The sequence below is a fragment of the Talpa occidentalis genome, unplaced genomic scaffold, assembly GCF_014898055.3.
Source record: "Talpa occidentalis isolate TD23 unplaced genomic scaffold, MPIMG_talOcc4v2.1 talOcc4.2, whole genome shotgun sequence".
NCBI classification, from domain to species: domain Eukaryota; kingdom Metazoa; phylum Chordata; class Mammalia; order Eulipotyphla; family Talpidae; genus Talpa; species Talpa occidentalis.
This window is the reverse complement of record NW_023602073.1, coordinates 43,982,305-43,995,039: the sequence shown is the minus strand read 5'-3', so window position 1 is coordinate 43,995,039 and position 12,735 is coordinate 43,982,305. Positions and strand designations below refer to the sequence as shown.

Sequence of the window (12,735 nt, the reverse complement as noted above, 5' to 3'; positions counted from 1 at the left end):
AAATAGGGAAAGAAGTAAAATTATCACTATTTACGGACGATATGATAATATACATAGAGAACCCTAAAAAGTCCACAGAAAAACTATTCAAAATAATCAACCAGTTCAGTAAAGTAGCAGGATACAAAATCAGCACACAAAAATCAGTAGCCTTCCTAAACACAATCAATCAAGAAACCATCAAGAAAACCATCCCTTTTATAACTGAAACCAAAAAGATCAAATACTTGGGAATAAACCTAACAAAAGAGGTGAAAGACCTATACAAAGAAAATAATAAAACACTGTTAAAAGAAATTGAAGAAGACACAAAGAAATGGAAAGACATCCCCTGCTCATGGATTGGAGGAATCAACATTATTGAAATGGCCATCCTCCCAAAAGCAATAACAGATTCAATGCTATTCCAATAAAAATCCCAATGACATTCTTCAAAGAAATAAAACAAATACTGAGGAAATTCATATGGAATACGGACAGTTTGTTCAATAAATGGTGCTGGGAAAACTGGACCTCCACATGCAAAGAAATGAAACTAGACCACTACCTCTCACCATGCACAAAAATAAACTCAAAATGGATAAAAGAACTGGACATAAGACCTGAAACCATAAAATATATAGAAGAAAATATAGGTAAAACACTGCAAGACATACATCTCAGAAACATCTTTAAAGAGTCATCACCCAAAGCAAAGATTGTCAAGGAAAAAAATAAACACCTAGAATTACATCAAACTGAAGAGCTTCTGTACAGCAAAAGTGACATTAACCAAAACAGAAAGATACCGCGCTGATTGGGAAAAAATCTTTGCACTCCATTCAATGGATAAGGGACTGATCACAAAGATATACAAAGAACACACATGGCTCAACAAAAACAAAACAAACAATCCAGTCAAGAAATGGGCAGAAGAACTCAAAAGACATTTCTCCAAAGAGGAAATGCAAATGGCCAAGAGGCATATGAAAAAATGTTCAACATCCCTTATCATCAGGGAAATGCAAATCAAAACCACACTGAGATACCATCTCACACCATTCTTACACCAGTAAGAATGGCACGTATCAAAAAAACAAGCAACAACAAATGCTGGCGAGGATACTGTGAAAAAGGAACTCTCCTACATTGCTGGTGGGAGTGCAAACTTGTCCAACCACCGTGGAAAGGTGTCTGGAGGTTCCTCAGTCTACTAAAAATGGAGCTACCATACAATCCAGCAATTCTACTACTAAGGATCTACCCGAAGAATGCAAAAACAGTGATTCAAAAGAGCACCTGTACACCTATATTTATTGCAGCACTATTTACAATAGGTAAAACCTGGAAACAACCCAAATGCCCAAAAATAGATGACAGGATCAAGAAGATGTGGTGTATATACACAATGGAATATTATTCAACAATCAAAAAAGATAAACTCATGCTATTCCCAGCAACATGGATGGAGCTAGAAGAAATTATGCTCAGTGAAATAAGCCGGAAGGAAAAAGAAAAATATTAGATGATTTCACTTATAACAGGAATATAGGGGAACCAAATAAGACATCGGTGTAAAAAAAAATAATAACACTACAAAACACAACAAAGCAAAAACAGACAATTAAAAACCAGAGACATACTGCAGGGGAGGAGGAAGGAGAGGGATAAGAGAGAGGGAGGGAGGACAGGAGACTATGGTGATGGTGCATGGGTGCTTGGGTGAGGAAATTCTATGCGGACTTGTTTAAAAAATTTTTAAAATTATAAATGTTAAAATAAAAAAATTTAAAAAACTGACAAATTTCAATTTGCTCAGCTGTGTTTGAACATTGTGATGACCAGTGACACTGTGTGGCTCCATTTCTCCTTTAATGTGTTTGCAAGTTAACCTGTGTCTGTCCCTCCATCACATCCCCATTAGGGCTTGTGGGGCAGGAACTGTCCCTTCACATCGCAGGCCCCAGCCCACAAGGAGCTGAGCACAGACAACTTCACTGCACAGATGCTCTCAAGGAGCCTCCTCTGCGTGGTCCTGAGTCACCTGATGAGATGCTGGACGTCACACTGCTTCTGTGATGGAAGAGACTTTTAGGGGCTTTGTGGGGAAGGGAGTTTGTTTTTCATGTGGGCAGACTGGAAATATTAATGTCCAGAAGGTGGACTGTGTTAGTTTTTGATTTTCCACATACTCTCTGATACACAGGAGGGGAGACAGTTCCCCCTCATGAGTGTGTCTGACTTGCTGGCTATTCCTCTTGAGGAGAATAAAGCAGAAGGGATGTGCCATGTCACAGAGTCAGGCTCACAGGGGCTGAGACTTACCACCCAGGCTCTCCTCCTGGTCCCTCTCTGGGGTGACTCCCTGTACACGGTGGACACTCAGCTAAGGGGACGCCCACAGGACAAGGAACTGAAGGTTTTCTCCAGGAGCCACATGTGTGAGCTCTGAGGCAGGCTTTCCATGCAGACCAAGCTCTTCCTTTGGCTGAGATCCTGACTGCAGCCTTGTGAGACCCGGGTTCCCTTGGAACCTCCAAGGGAAGCCGCATCTGACCCCTCACCCACATAAAATGTGTGAGATACCAAATCTCTGTTGCTTTAAGCTGATAAGAATGGAGTCATATGTCACAAACCTGTAAAAACCTGTGGTTGGCTTCTCACAAGAAACAAAATGGAAGACAATGACATAAGCAAAGTATTCTTAGAAAAAAGCTGCCAGCTGCCAAACAAGAATTCTATGTCCCCTGAAAGTGTCCTTCAAAATAAAGGTGACTTTTACATACAAGGAATCCAAATAGGGAAGGAAGAAATCAAACTATCACTATTTGCAGATGATATGATAATATACACAGAGAACCCCAAAAACTCCACAGAAAAACTAATTAAACTCATCAATCAGTTTAGTAAAGTGGCAGGATACAAAATCAACACACAAAAATCAGTAGCCTCCCTATACACAAACAATAAATCTAAAGAAGAAGAAATCAAGAAAACCATCCCTTTTATTAATGAAACAAAAAAAATTCAATACTTGGGAATAAACCTAACAAAAGAGGTAAAGGACCTATACAAAGAAAACTATAAAACAATTTTAAAAGAAATAGAAGAAGACACAAAGAAATGGAAAGACATCCATGCTCATGGATTGGAAGAATTAACATTATCAAAATGGCCATCCTACCAAAAGCAATCTACAGATTCAATGATATTCCAATAAAAATTTCAATGTCATTCTTCAAAGAAATAAAACAAATGTCAATGAAATTCATATGGAGCCACCAAAAACCCTGAATAGCCAAAACCCTCCTGAAAAAAAAAAGGGGGGAATGGAGGCATCACACTCCCAGATCTTAAACTCTTCTACAAAGCCATAATAACCAAAACTGCATGGTATTGGAATAAGAACAGACACACGGACCAATGGAACCAAATAGAAAACCCAGAAATAAACCCACAGATTTATGGTCAACTAATCTTTGACGATGGAGCAAAGAATATGCACTGGAACAAAGAAAGTTTGTTCAACAAATGGTGCTGGGAAAACTTGGTAGCTACATGCAAAAGAATGAAGCTTGACTACTACCTCACACCATGCACAAAAACCAACTCAAAATGGATTAAAGAACTAGACATAAGACCTGAAACCATAAAATACATAGAAGGAAATATAGGCAAAACACTACATGACATGCACCTCAAAGACAGCTTTACAGACACATCACCCAAAGCAGTGATAGTGAAGGCAAAGATCAACAGCTGGGACTACATCAAATTAAAGAGCTTCTGCACAGCAAAAGAGACAATAACCAAAACAAAGAGAAACCCCACCAACTGGGAGAAAATTTTTGCACACAACACTGATGATAAAGGACTGATCACAAAAATCTGCAAAGAGCTGATGAGACTCAACAAAACAAAGAAAATAATCCAGTCAAAAAATGGGCAGAAGAGCTAAAAAGAAACTTCTCCAAAGAGGAAATGCAAATGGCCAACAGGCATATGAAAAAATGTTCAACATCACTTGTCATCAGGGAAATGCAAATCAAAACTACCATGAGATACCATCTTACACCAGTGAGAATGGCACATATTAAAAAAACTAGCAACAACAAATGTTGGTGAGGATGTGGTGAAAAAGGAACTCTCCTGCATAACTGATGAGAGTGCAAACTGATCCAACCACTATGGAAAGCTGCCTGGAAGATCCTCAGTCTACTAAAAATGGAGCTACCATACAACACAGCAATTCCACTCCTGGGGATCTACCCAAGAGACGTAAAAACACTTGTTCAAAAAAATACCGGTACCCCTATGTTTATTGCAGCACTATTTATAATAGGTAAAACCTGGAAACAACCCAAATGCCCAAAAATAGATGACTGGATCAAGAAGATGTGGTACATATACACAATGGAATACTGTGCAGCAATCAAAAAAGATAAACTCATGCCATTCGCAGCAACGTGGATGGAGCTAAAAGGAACTATGCTCAGTGAAATAAGTGAGAAGGAAAAGAAAAATATCAGATGATATTTTATAGGAGGAATATAGGGGAACCAAATAAGACAGACGTCAGGGGGAAATAATAATAATACAAAACATAACAAAACAAAAACAAACACAATTATAAATCAGAGACATCCTGTAGGGGAGGAGGAGGGAGAGGGATCAGAGGGAGGGAGGGAGGAGCACAGGGGACTGTGGTGATGGTGCACCAGTGCATTGGTGAAGGAAATTGTACGGAGACTACACCTGGGGTTTGGAAGCAAACATTGTTTAAAAATGAACAATGTAAACCACATCTGGAATGCTTTCTATAATTCACCAGTTTGCAGAAAGTAAACATTCTTTGATTTGTTCATAATATACTGAAATTGCCTATAACACTGGTGCAGTAAAACAGCTAGTTCTGTATTGTTGCAGTAGGAAAGATTTTATAATATAAAGTTAACAGGAAATAAAATGCTCACACATTATCTGGTGAAACTTATTTCACAAAGAGAGCATTAAATAAATGGGAAAAGGGAAAATAAACCATGCAGAAGAGACAGCTTCTCTGTCTCCGCCTTTTTCCTATGAGCTCACTCATTGCCATACAAAACTTTGTTTTCTTCAGATTTTGGGGGGGGCTATATTAAAGAAATTAAGACTACACTATTTAAATAAAAATTTCCTGTTTCTGAAAAAAAATGAACAATATATATATATATAGTGATTTTTTAAAAATCACTTCAATCTGCAAGCGGAGGCCTTTGGAATGTAACAATAGGAAACATTCAATGATATTGTTTCAGGCTTGCAGGTAGCATTTGAGAAATTACTACTTGCAGTGTTTTGATTGAGTATCAAAGTTGAGTATTCCTAATTATCTGAAAACATAATTAAATACTACTCCTGCATGTGTGTGTGAGGTTGTATATATGTGTGTGTGTGAGGTTGTATATATTTTTTCATAGACTTCAACCCAAACAATAGGAAAATGCAGAAGAAACTACGAAAATCTGTCTTCTAATGAAACGGGCAAGGAACATACTTGAAAAAATATAAACTATAAAATACCCACTCTTCTCATGCCCTGATTATTTTCAGAAGTAGATATTTTTGTTTTAAAAACACTTTCTGTTTATATCCAATAGGTAATTAACATGAACCTAAATGAAATAATAGCATTTTTAACAACAGTTTTATTCCTAGTGTAGAAAATATTAGTAGCTACAACCCACATAACAATTATACTTGGGGTCCTCACTATTGGTCAGACTACAGGGAACCTGAAACCATCTCCGGGAACTCAGGGGGACAGTGTGACCAGGTCTCCGTGCAGGAGAGGAGCAGGCAAGGCAAAGACCCAAGTTCCAGGATTTGGTTCTGGGGTCTCAGCCCCTAAGGCAGTGTCAGGGGGGTGATCTGCCTCCCAGCAGTTTTATTTCCTCTTCTCACATCTGTGGCGGCCTCCTGCCCCTGCCCTGTGACTCCTCCTCGTTCTCACTCCCACTGCCTGGAGGTTTTCTAGAGAAGCAGAGCAGCATCACCAGCGCCCCAGTTATAAAGTCTGCACCCACCTCAGATGCGCCCCTGACCCCTAAGACTAGGATCATGAAGCCCCCGCCCCTCCTGCTGCTGCTCTTGGCGATCCTGGCGCTGACAGAGACCTGGGCGGGTGAGTGTGGGGTTGGGAGGGAAACAGCTGCTGCTGGAGGGAGGATCAAGAGGACCCCCAGGACCCCAGGAAGGCAGCCTCCTCTGCCAACCCGTTCTGACCCCTGGGCCCCGCTGTTCTCCAGATCCCTTTCTGTCCTTCCCAACCTCCCGTTTTCTTGGTACCCGAGGTCTACCCGCTGCCCGGTATAAATCTTATGAGCCCCTCGCCCCTCATCCTCTCCAGCCCTATCTCCCTGGGACCCCGAACCTGCACAGGGAGGAGGCTCAGCCCGGGTCTCCCCTCCCGCCCCCAGGTTCCCACTCCCTGAGGTTTTTCTTCACCACGATGTCCTGGCCCGGCCCCGGGGAGCCCCGCATGATCTCGGTGGGCTCCGTGGACGACACGCAGTTCGTGCGGTTCGACAGCGACTCCCCGGGCCAGAGGATGGAGCCGCTGGCGCCCTGGGCAGAGCAGGAGGGGCCGGAGTACTGGGAGGGGGAGACGCAGATTTCCAGGAACAACACCGCGTGGTACCGAAGCAGCCTGAACAACCTGCGCGGCTACTACAACCAGAGCGAGGCCGGTGAGCGGGGCGGGCCCGGGGCGCTCACGACCCCCACCCTCACGTGCCGGGTACCCCTCACCTTCCGGATCTGAGCTACACCCCGAGGCTGTAGAATCCGCTCGGACCCTCGACCGAGGGTAGAACCCGCAGGACTTTCATTTTCATTTTAGGTTTTTCCCGCCGGGGGCGGGAGCGGGCGGGGTGACGCGGGGTGACGGGGCGGGGACAGGCTCTCACACCCTCCAGGAGATGTACGGCTGCGACGTGGGGCCCGACGGGCGACTCCTCCGCGGGCACGAGCAGTATGCTTATGATGGCGCCGATTACCTGGCCCTCAACAAGGACCTGCGCTCCTGGACCGCTATGGACACTGCAGCTCAGATCTCCCGGCGCAAATTGGAGGCGGCCGGAGAGGCGGAGCGCGTCAGGAACTACCTGGAGGGCAGGTGCGTGGAGTGGCTGAGCAGGTACCTGGAGCACGGGAAGGAGACGCTGCAGCGCTCAGGTAAGAGGGGCCAGGAGGCTTCCAAGCCTCCAGACCTCTCCCTGTCAGAGGAAAATGGAGCAAGAGTCACACCATGACACCAGCTTTCTGGTGGGGGAGAGGAGGGAGTCTGCCCGGGTTCATATTCTGTACCTGAGAGATACGCGCCCACGGGGCCCCACTTTATCTGGACAGTTAAGGGGTCCAGTTTCTCCAAATGTGAAGAGACCCTTGTCAGGTTTGGGTGTTTGTGGATCTGGGGGTTCCTTGGTCCGACTATGGTGTGGGAAGAATTCACAGCCACCTCTTTAGCCGAAGAACAGCAAAGTTTTTCTAGAGACAAGTAAAAGATTCTCAGGGAAAGGCACCTGGGTGGGTAGAGACCTTTGGAAAAACAACTGCCAGGGAATTGTGGGGAGCTTTTGTCATATATGGGGTACAATAACTGCTCCCTCCATCCCTTCCTGGGGTGCACTGCACAGGTGCTCTTGGGATATTGGTTTATGCCCCAGGAGCAGGCTGGGGCAGGTTGGGCATGAGTTGCCTGGGTGTCAGCCAGCACCCCCTGCTCTTCCCTTGGGGGTGGGAGAGCATTTGGGTTTTTTCCAGGTATTGCTTTTCTTGTAGAGGGAAAATGTCTTATTATCCAGAAACTGTCCAATCTCAAGAAATTCCCCTCTCTGGGTGCTTCTTGCTTTCCTTGTGCTTTGTAGGTTGGGGAGTAAAGAGCGAGAACTACTTTTCCACCCTCTGGGCATGTCTTGGATGTCCATGGGATTGTTCACCTCTGGCAAGAGTCTTCTGGGGTCCTGGGTATAGTTGGGTGTTTAATTTTCTTAGGCATTGCCCTCACTGCCCTAAATATCTAATAAGACCATCCCTGAAATCACTCTTCACCTGGCCCTTTTGACCTGGCAGCCATCTTGGGAACTTCTGTGACTATTTTGGCTTTTTTTTTTTTTTAAAGATTTATTTATTTATTTATACAAGCACTGGGTGCAGTCAGAAGCACAGGAGGGTGAGAGAATTCACCAGAGCCAGAGGGGAGAGCAGAGCAGGCAGACTGACGAAGTACACTGCTGAGGGGAGCAGCGGGCAGCAGGAGAGGTCTGTCTCCATGTGGGACCCTCGCCCGGCGGCCGGGGATCGAACCGGCACTGCAGAGGCGGTGGGCAGCTTCTCAGCCCAGTGCTCAACTGCTGCGCCACCAGGAGAGGCCCGGAACCATCAGTTTCTCTCTCAAGTTCTTGTTTTTGGTCTAAGGTCATTTTTGGATCTGACTCCCGATTTTCATTCACCCTCCACTCAAGTCAGAAGCAAAAGTCTGTGTTCTCCTCCTAAGAGACCTGCATCCTCCTACCCTGGGCTCTCACCTGATTATCCCAGAGTCTCCAGACCAGGCTGGTTTTTGGGTTTTGTGCTTCCTCTCTCCAACCCAGTGTCCTGTCCCTTCTGCAGTTGGTCACATGACACTGCTTTAGTGTCCATGGTGGAAACACAAAGTGTTAATTTTTTGATGCTTCTCCCTCAGATCCCCCAAAGACATACGTGACCCACCACCCCACCTCTGACCAGGTGGTCACCCTGAAGTGCTGGGCCCTGGGCTTCTACCCTGCGGACATCACCCTGACCTGGCAGCAAGATGGGGAGGACCTGACCCCAGAGACAGAGCTGGTGGATACCAGGCCTGGGGGTGACGGAACCTTCCAGAAGTGGGCAGCTGTGGTGGTGCCTTCTGGAGAGGAGCAGAGTTACACATGCCATGTGCAGCATGAGGGGCTGCTGGAACCCCAAGTCCTGAGTTGGGGTGAGGAGAGGGACGTGGGCCTAGAGCCTCTTCTTAGAGGCATTAGGAGTCCTTCTGGAGACCTTCAGAGGCTCAGGTTAGAGGACTAGGGGTCAGTGTCTGACCTTCTTTTCCCTTCCAGTGCCCCCTACTCAGTCCACTGCCTCTACCATGTTCATCATTGGTGGCCTGTTTCTCCTTGGAGCTAAACTCGCTGGATTTACAGTGGCTGTAGCTGTGATGTGGAAGAAGCAGCATTCAGGTAGGGAAGGGAGTAGGGTGTCTTTCCACTGTCATTTTAAAGTTCCAGGTACAAATTACTCTCCAGGTTAGTGAGAAGTAACATCCACACACTAGATTGTATTGCCCAATCTAGAGTTGATTGCTAACCCTCTTTTGTAAAGCACTTATGGAAATGAATTACAAATTCTTCCCTTTGATATTTCTGGCGATGGGGACCTGATTCCCAGCAAATGTCTCTGCTAAGGACAGACTCTATCTAGAAGGCAGTTGGTCCAGTCCCCTCTCAAATCCTTTGCCTATATTTTCTGCTCCTGCCCTGAGTGTTCAGTCACAATTCTGGAAACTTCCCTGTGGTCCAGACTTGGGGATTCCTTTGGACTTCATGGCCTGATCCTCCCTGGTTTACACATGATGTTTCTTCCCACAGGTGGACAAGGAGGAAGTTACACTCAGGCAGCAGGTAAGTGTGAATCAGGGGACAAGTAAGTGTGAGCCCCTGGGGACAGTGTAGATGGAGCCCATGGGGGAGCCCTGTGGTCTTATCTCGTGGCTCTAACGAGGTTCTGTTTTGCTCTCCCCCGGGCATGGTAATGCCCAGGGATCCTAAAGGTGAGACCCTGGAGGCCTGCGGTGGGAGGGGCTGGGGCAGAGAGGATGGGACCAGGTTATGGGGAAGCTGTGAGGGGACATTCTGAGGATGCGGTGGACTATGGAGAATGTCAACACTTACATGATTCTCTGAATTTATTCATGGTTATTTACTTTCACAGTATGAGACAGCTGCCTTGTTGGGACTGAGTGCTGCAGGATTTCTTCTCATCTCCACTACATGACTTCAGTTTCCCCTAGTTTTCACTGCTGGAAAGGGCATCTGAATTTTCTGTTTCTATTAGCATAATGTGAGGAGGTGGGGAGACTGGCCCAGTCCTGCCCACCAGGCCCCTCCCCACACTGACCTGTTCTCTCCCGGATGACTTTCCTGCTCCAGCAGAGGCGAGACTGACTCCATCCCTGCCAGTGCTTTGTGTTTTCCTGAGAAATAATATTTACTTCCCTACTGAAAAAAGTAATAATCCGGATATGAAATTGTTTTTCTTGCCTTGTCATGTGGGAGTGATGGGTTATTTAGGAAAATGCCTAAAAACTGAGAATAAAGAGGGATCATGAGGACCAACCAGAACTATGGGTTTGCTGTGCTGAGTCTGTGCAGGTGGGGGCAGGAGAGGCTGTGAGGAGCCAAGGGGGATGGGGCTTGTGTCCACTCGGTGCTCAGTGCGTCATGGGCTTTGACGTGGTCACTCCTCAGGGGTCATCTCTCTGCTCCTTTGTCCTTGTCCCTCAGTAGCACCTGTCCCAGCAGGGCCTGTGATCACAGGGACTCAGACCCCACCTGGCCCTGTCCTGTCTCTGGGACTCTGGGAAGTGAGGGCTTTGTGTGGCCGGGTCAGCTAGACTTCAGTAAGATTTGGCCTTCAGCCCCTCTTTTGGGTATTCGTGATTTTTTCCTTAGATTCCATAACAAAACATAGTAACCAGAAGCAAAGGATCATTGTTTTTCGAAGAGAGGTATATTTACACTTGTGAGCATGGTGTGCAAGGGGGTAAGTGTAGTAGGGAGAGATGGAGGATGGGGTTGGGGGGGTGAGCAGCATCTGGGAGAAAGGGGGAGGTGACACCAATGTTGAATCACAACGTCCATGTGAGTGGATATTGGACTGTAACTGCCACACGATATCATGTGGCCAGAGGCTACATTAATAAAGATACTATCTCTGAAACAGGGGGAGGTCTTTAGTGGTCATTCTTTCAATGGAAATTGGTTGTGATAGAGATGTAACTTACTTTGAAGCAAAAAAAAAAAAAAAGAATAATTTCGGGCCTTGCGGAACATGTGCTCTGTGGGAAGAGACAGACTATACACTAGAAGCACAGTAATAAGGAAAGTGAGTTAGAGGGGGTGGAAAAATGCAGTGAGGAAGTTGATCCTGAGTGTGGGGGTTGAGATGGAAGGTGGCGGTTTTCGTTTGGGTGGCAAACATGGCCTCCCTGGGAAGGTGACCCATGAGGAAAGATTTAAAGAACTTGAGGAATTATCTACAAGATGTCTGAGGAAGATCTTTCCAGCAGGGGACCCTCAGTATAGGAGTGTGTGTGTGTGTGTGTGTGTGTGTGTGTGTGTGTGTGTGTGTAGAGAAAGGAGGCCTGTGTGGCAGGAGCACAGAGTAATGGAGATGAGATCAAAGCCCGATCTGGAGGATATGGAAACTTTGACCTTTGCTGAGTGAGGTGGGAGCTAAAAGGCAGTTCTGAACAGGGAGGCACATGGTGTGAGTCTTCTCTAAAAGGATCACTGGGGCATCCCTGGTGCCTGAATGGATTAAGCACAGCACTACAAAACTATCCACAGCCTCTGCAGCATGAGTTTGATCCCCGGCCAGCCAGGGAGCTACCCACATGGCGCAGCAGACCTCTCTTGTTTCGCCCACTGCTCCCCTCAGCAGTGTACTTCAGACAATCTGCCTGTTCTGTTCCCTACTCTGTCTCTGGCGAATCCTCTCATCCCCCGCACCTCTGGCCTGTACCCCACTTCTTGTATGAATAAATAAATCTTAAAAAAAAAATAAAAAATAAAAGGATCACTGGGCTCTGTGCTGAGAATAGAAGTGGGCTCGTGGTGAGGAAGGCACCAAAGAGCAGTAGGAAACCAGTGAGTGCGAGCAGAGGGAAGAGTGGACATAATGGGGCTTTGGATACATTCTGAAGATGATCTTTACAGCATTTCCTAACAAATGTACGATATAAGAGAAAGAGGGTTCAGGGAGGACACCCCAAATGTTGGACTATGAAAGTGGAAAGATGCAGTTTCTGTCAGTGGACATGGGACTCTCAAAGAAGCATATTTGAGGGGGAGGCATAACAGACATCAAGTTTAAAGACGGTGAAGCTGGGGGGTCCGTTAGAAATACAAGTGAGATGGCTGGATTGGCAGTTGGATAGATGAGTCTGGAGTTAAGAAGAAATGTCTGGGCCGGATGATGCCGTTGGGAGATGGGATATGATGCCGTTAAATGATATTTAAAACCTTCAGAATGAATGAAGTTGCCACAAGAGTGATGACTGTCAAAAGGACTAGAAGGGGAAGCAACAGGGACTGACCATTGGGCTCCCAATGCTGAGCACTCCCATCAGCCCCCACACCAGGAGCCGACTGCGCTGTTCTGGCTCATCACTGACCGGGAGGCAGGTAGACCAGGGAGTCCAAGACTCTAGTGTGCACAGGAATCACCAGGGATTTTCTTAAATCCCAGAAAGTGTGAAGCCTGAGATTCTGTGTTCATAGCATGCTGCTGGTGTGCGAGACTTGATCACACGTTTGGTAGCAAAGGCAATTCAGGCGTCTGGCGTGGCTGTGCATCAGCTCAGCTACAGACCTTATTAAATAGCTGAGCTCTTGGTTTTGTAGCCGATACTCTCAGCTGATGGTCTGGAGGTGCCTGGGTACTTCAAGAAGTTCTACAAGTCACACTGGTGCT

General features: G+C 46.1%; 1 protein-coding gene across 2 annotated transcripts; it reads left to right on the top strand.

Annotated features, from left to right (window-relative positions):
• The first annotated feature begins 5,799 nt into the window (after positions 1 to 5,799).
• LOC119252145 (HLA class I histocompatibility antigen, B alpha chain-like) lies at positions 5,800 to 11,052 on the top strand. 2 transcript variants are annotated; one of them, XM_054698587.1, is made up of 8 exons: positions 5,800 to 6,142; positions 6,438 to 6,707; positions 6,919 to 7,194; positions 8,484 to 8,573; positions 8,705 to 8,980; positions 9,102 to 9,221; positions 9,630 to 9,662; positions 9,973 to 11,052. In XM_054698587.1, the coding sequence occupies exons 1-8, from the start codon at positions 6,079 to 6,081 to the stop codon at positions 9,975 to 9,977; spliced, it is 1,134 nt and encodes a 377-aa protein (XP_054554562.1). In that variant the 5' UTR covers positions 5,800 to 6,078; the 3' UTR covers positions 9,978 to 11,052. The 2 variants fall into 2 exon arrangements, with proteins under 2 accessions (XP_054554562.1, XP_037375263.1); XM_037519366.2 differs by lacking the exon at positions 8,484 to 8,573.
• Positions 11,053 to 12,735: the final 1,683 nt, after the last annotated feature.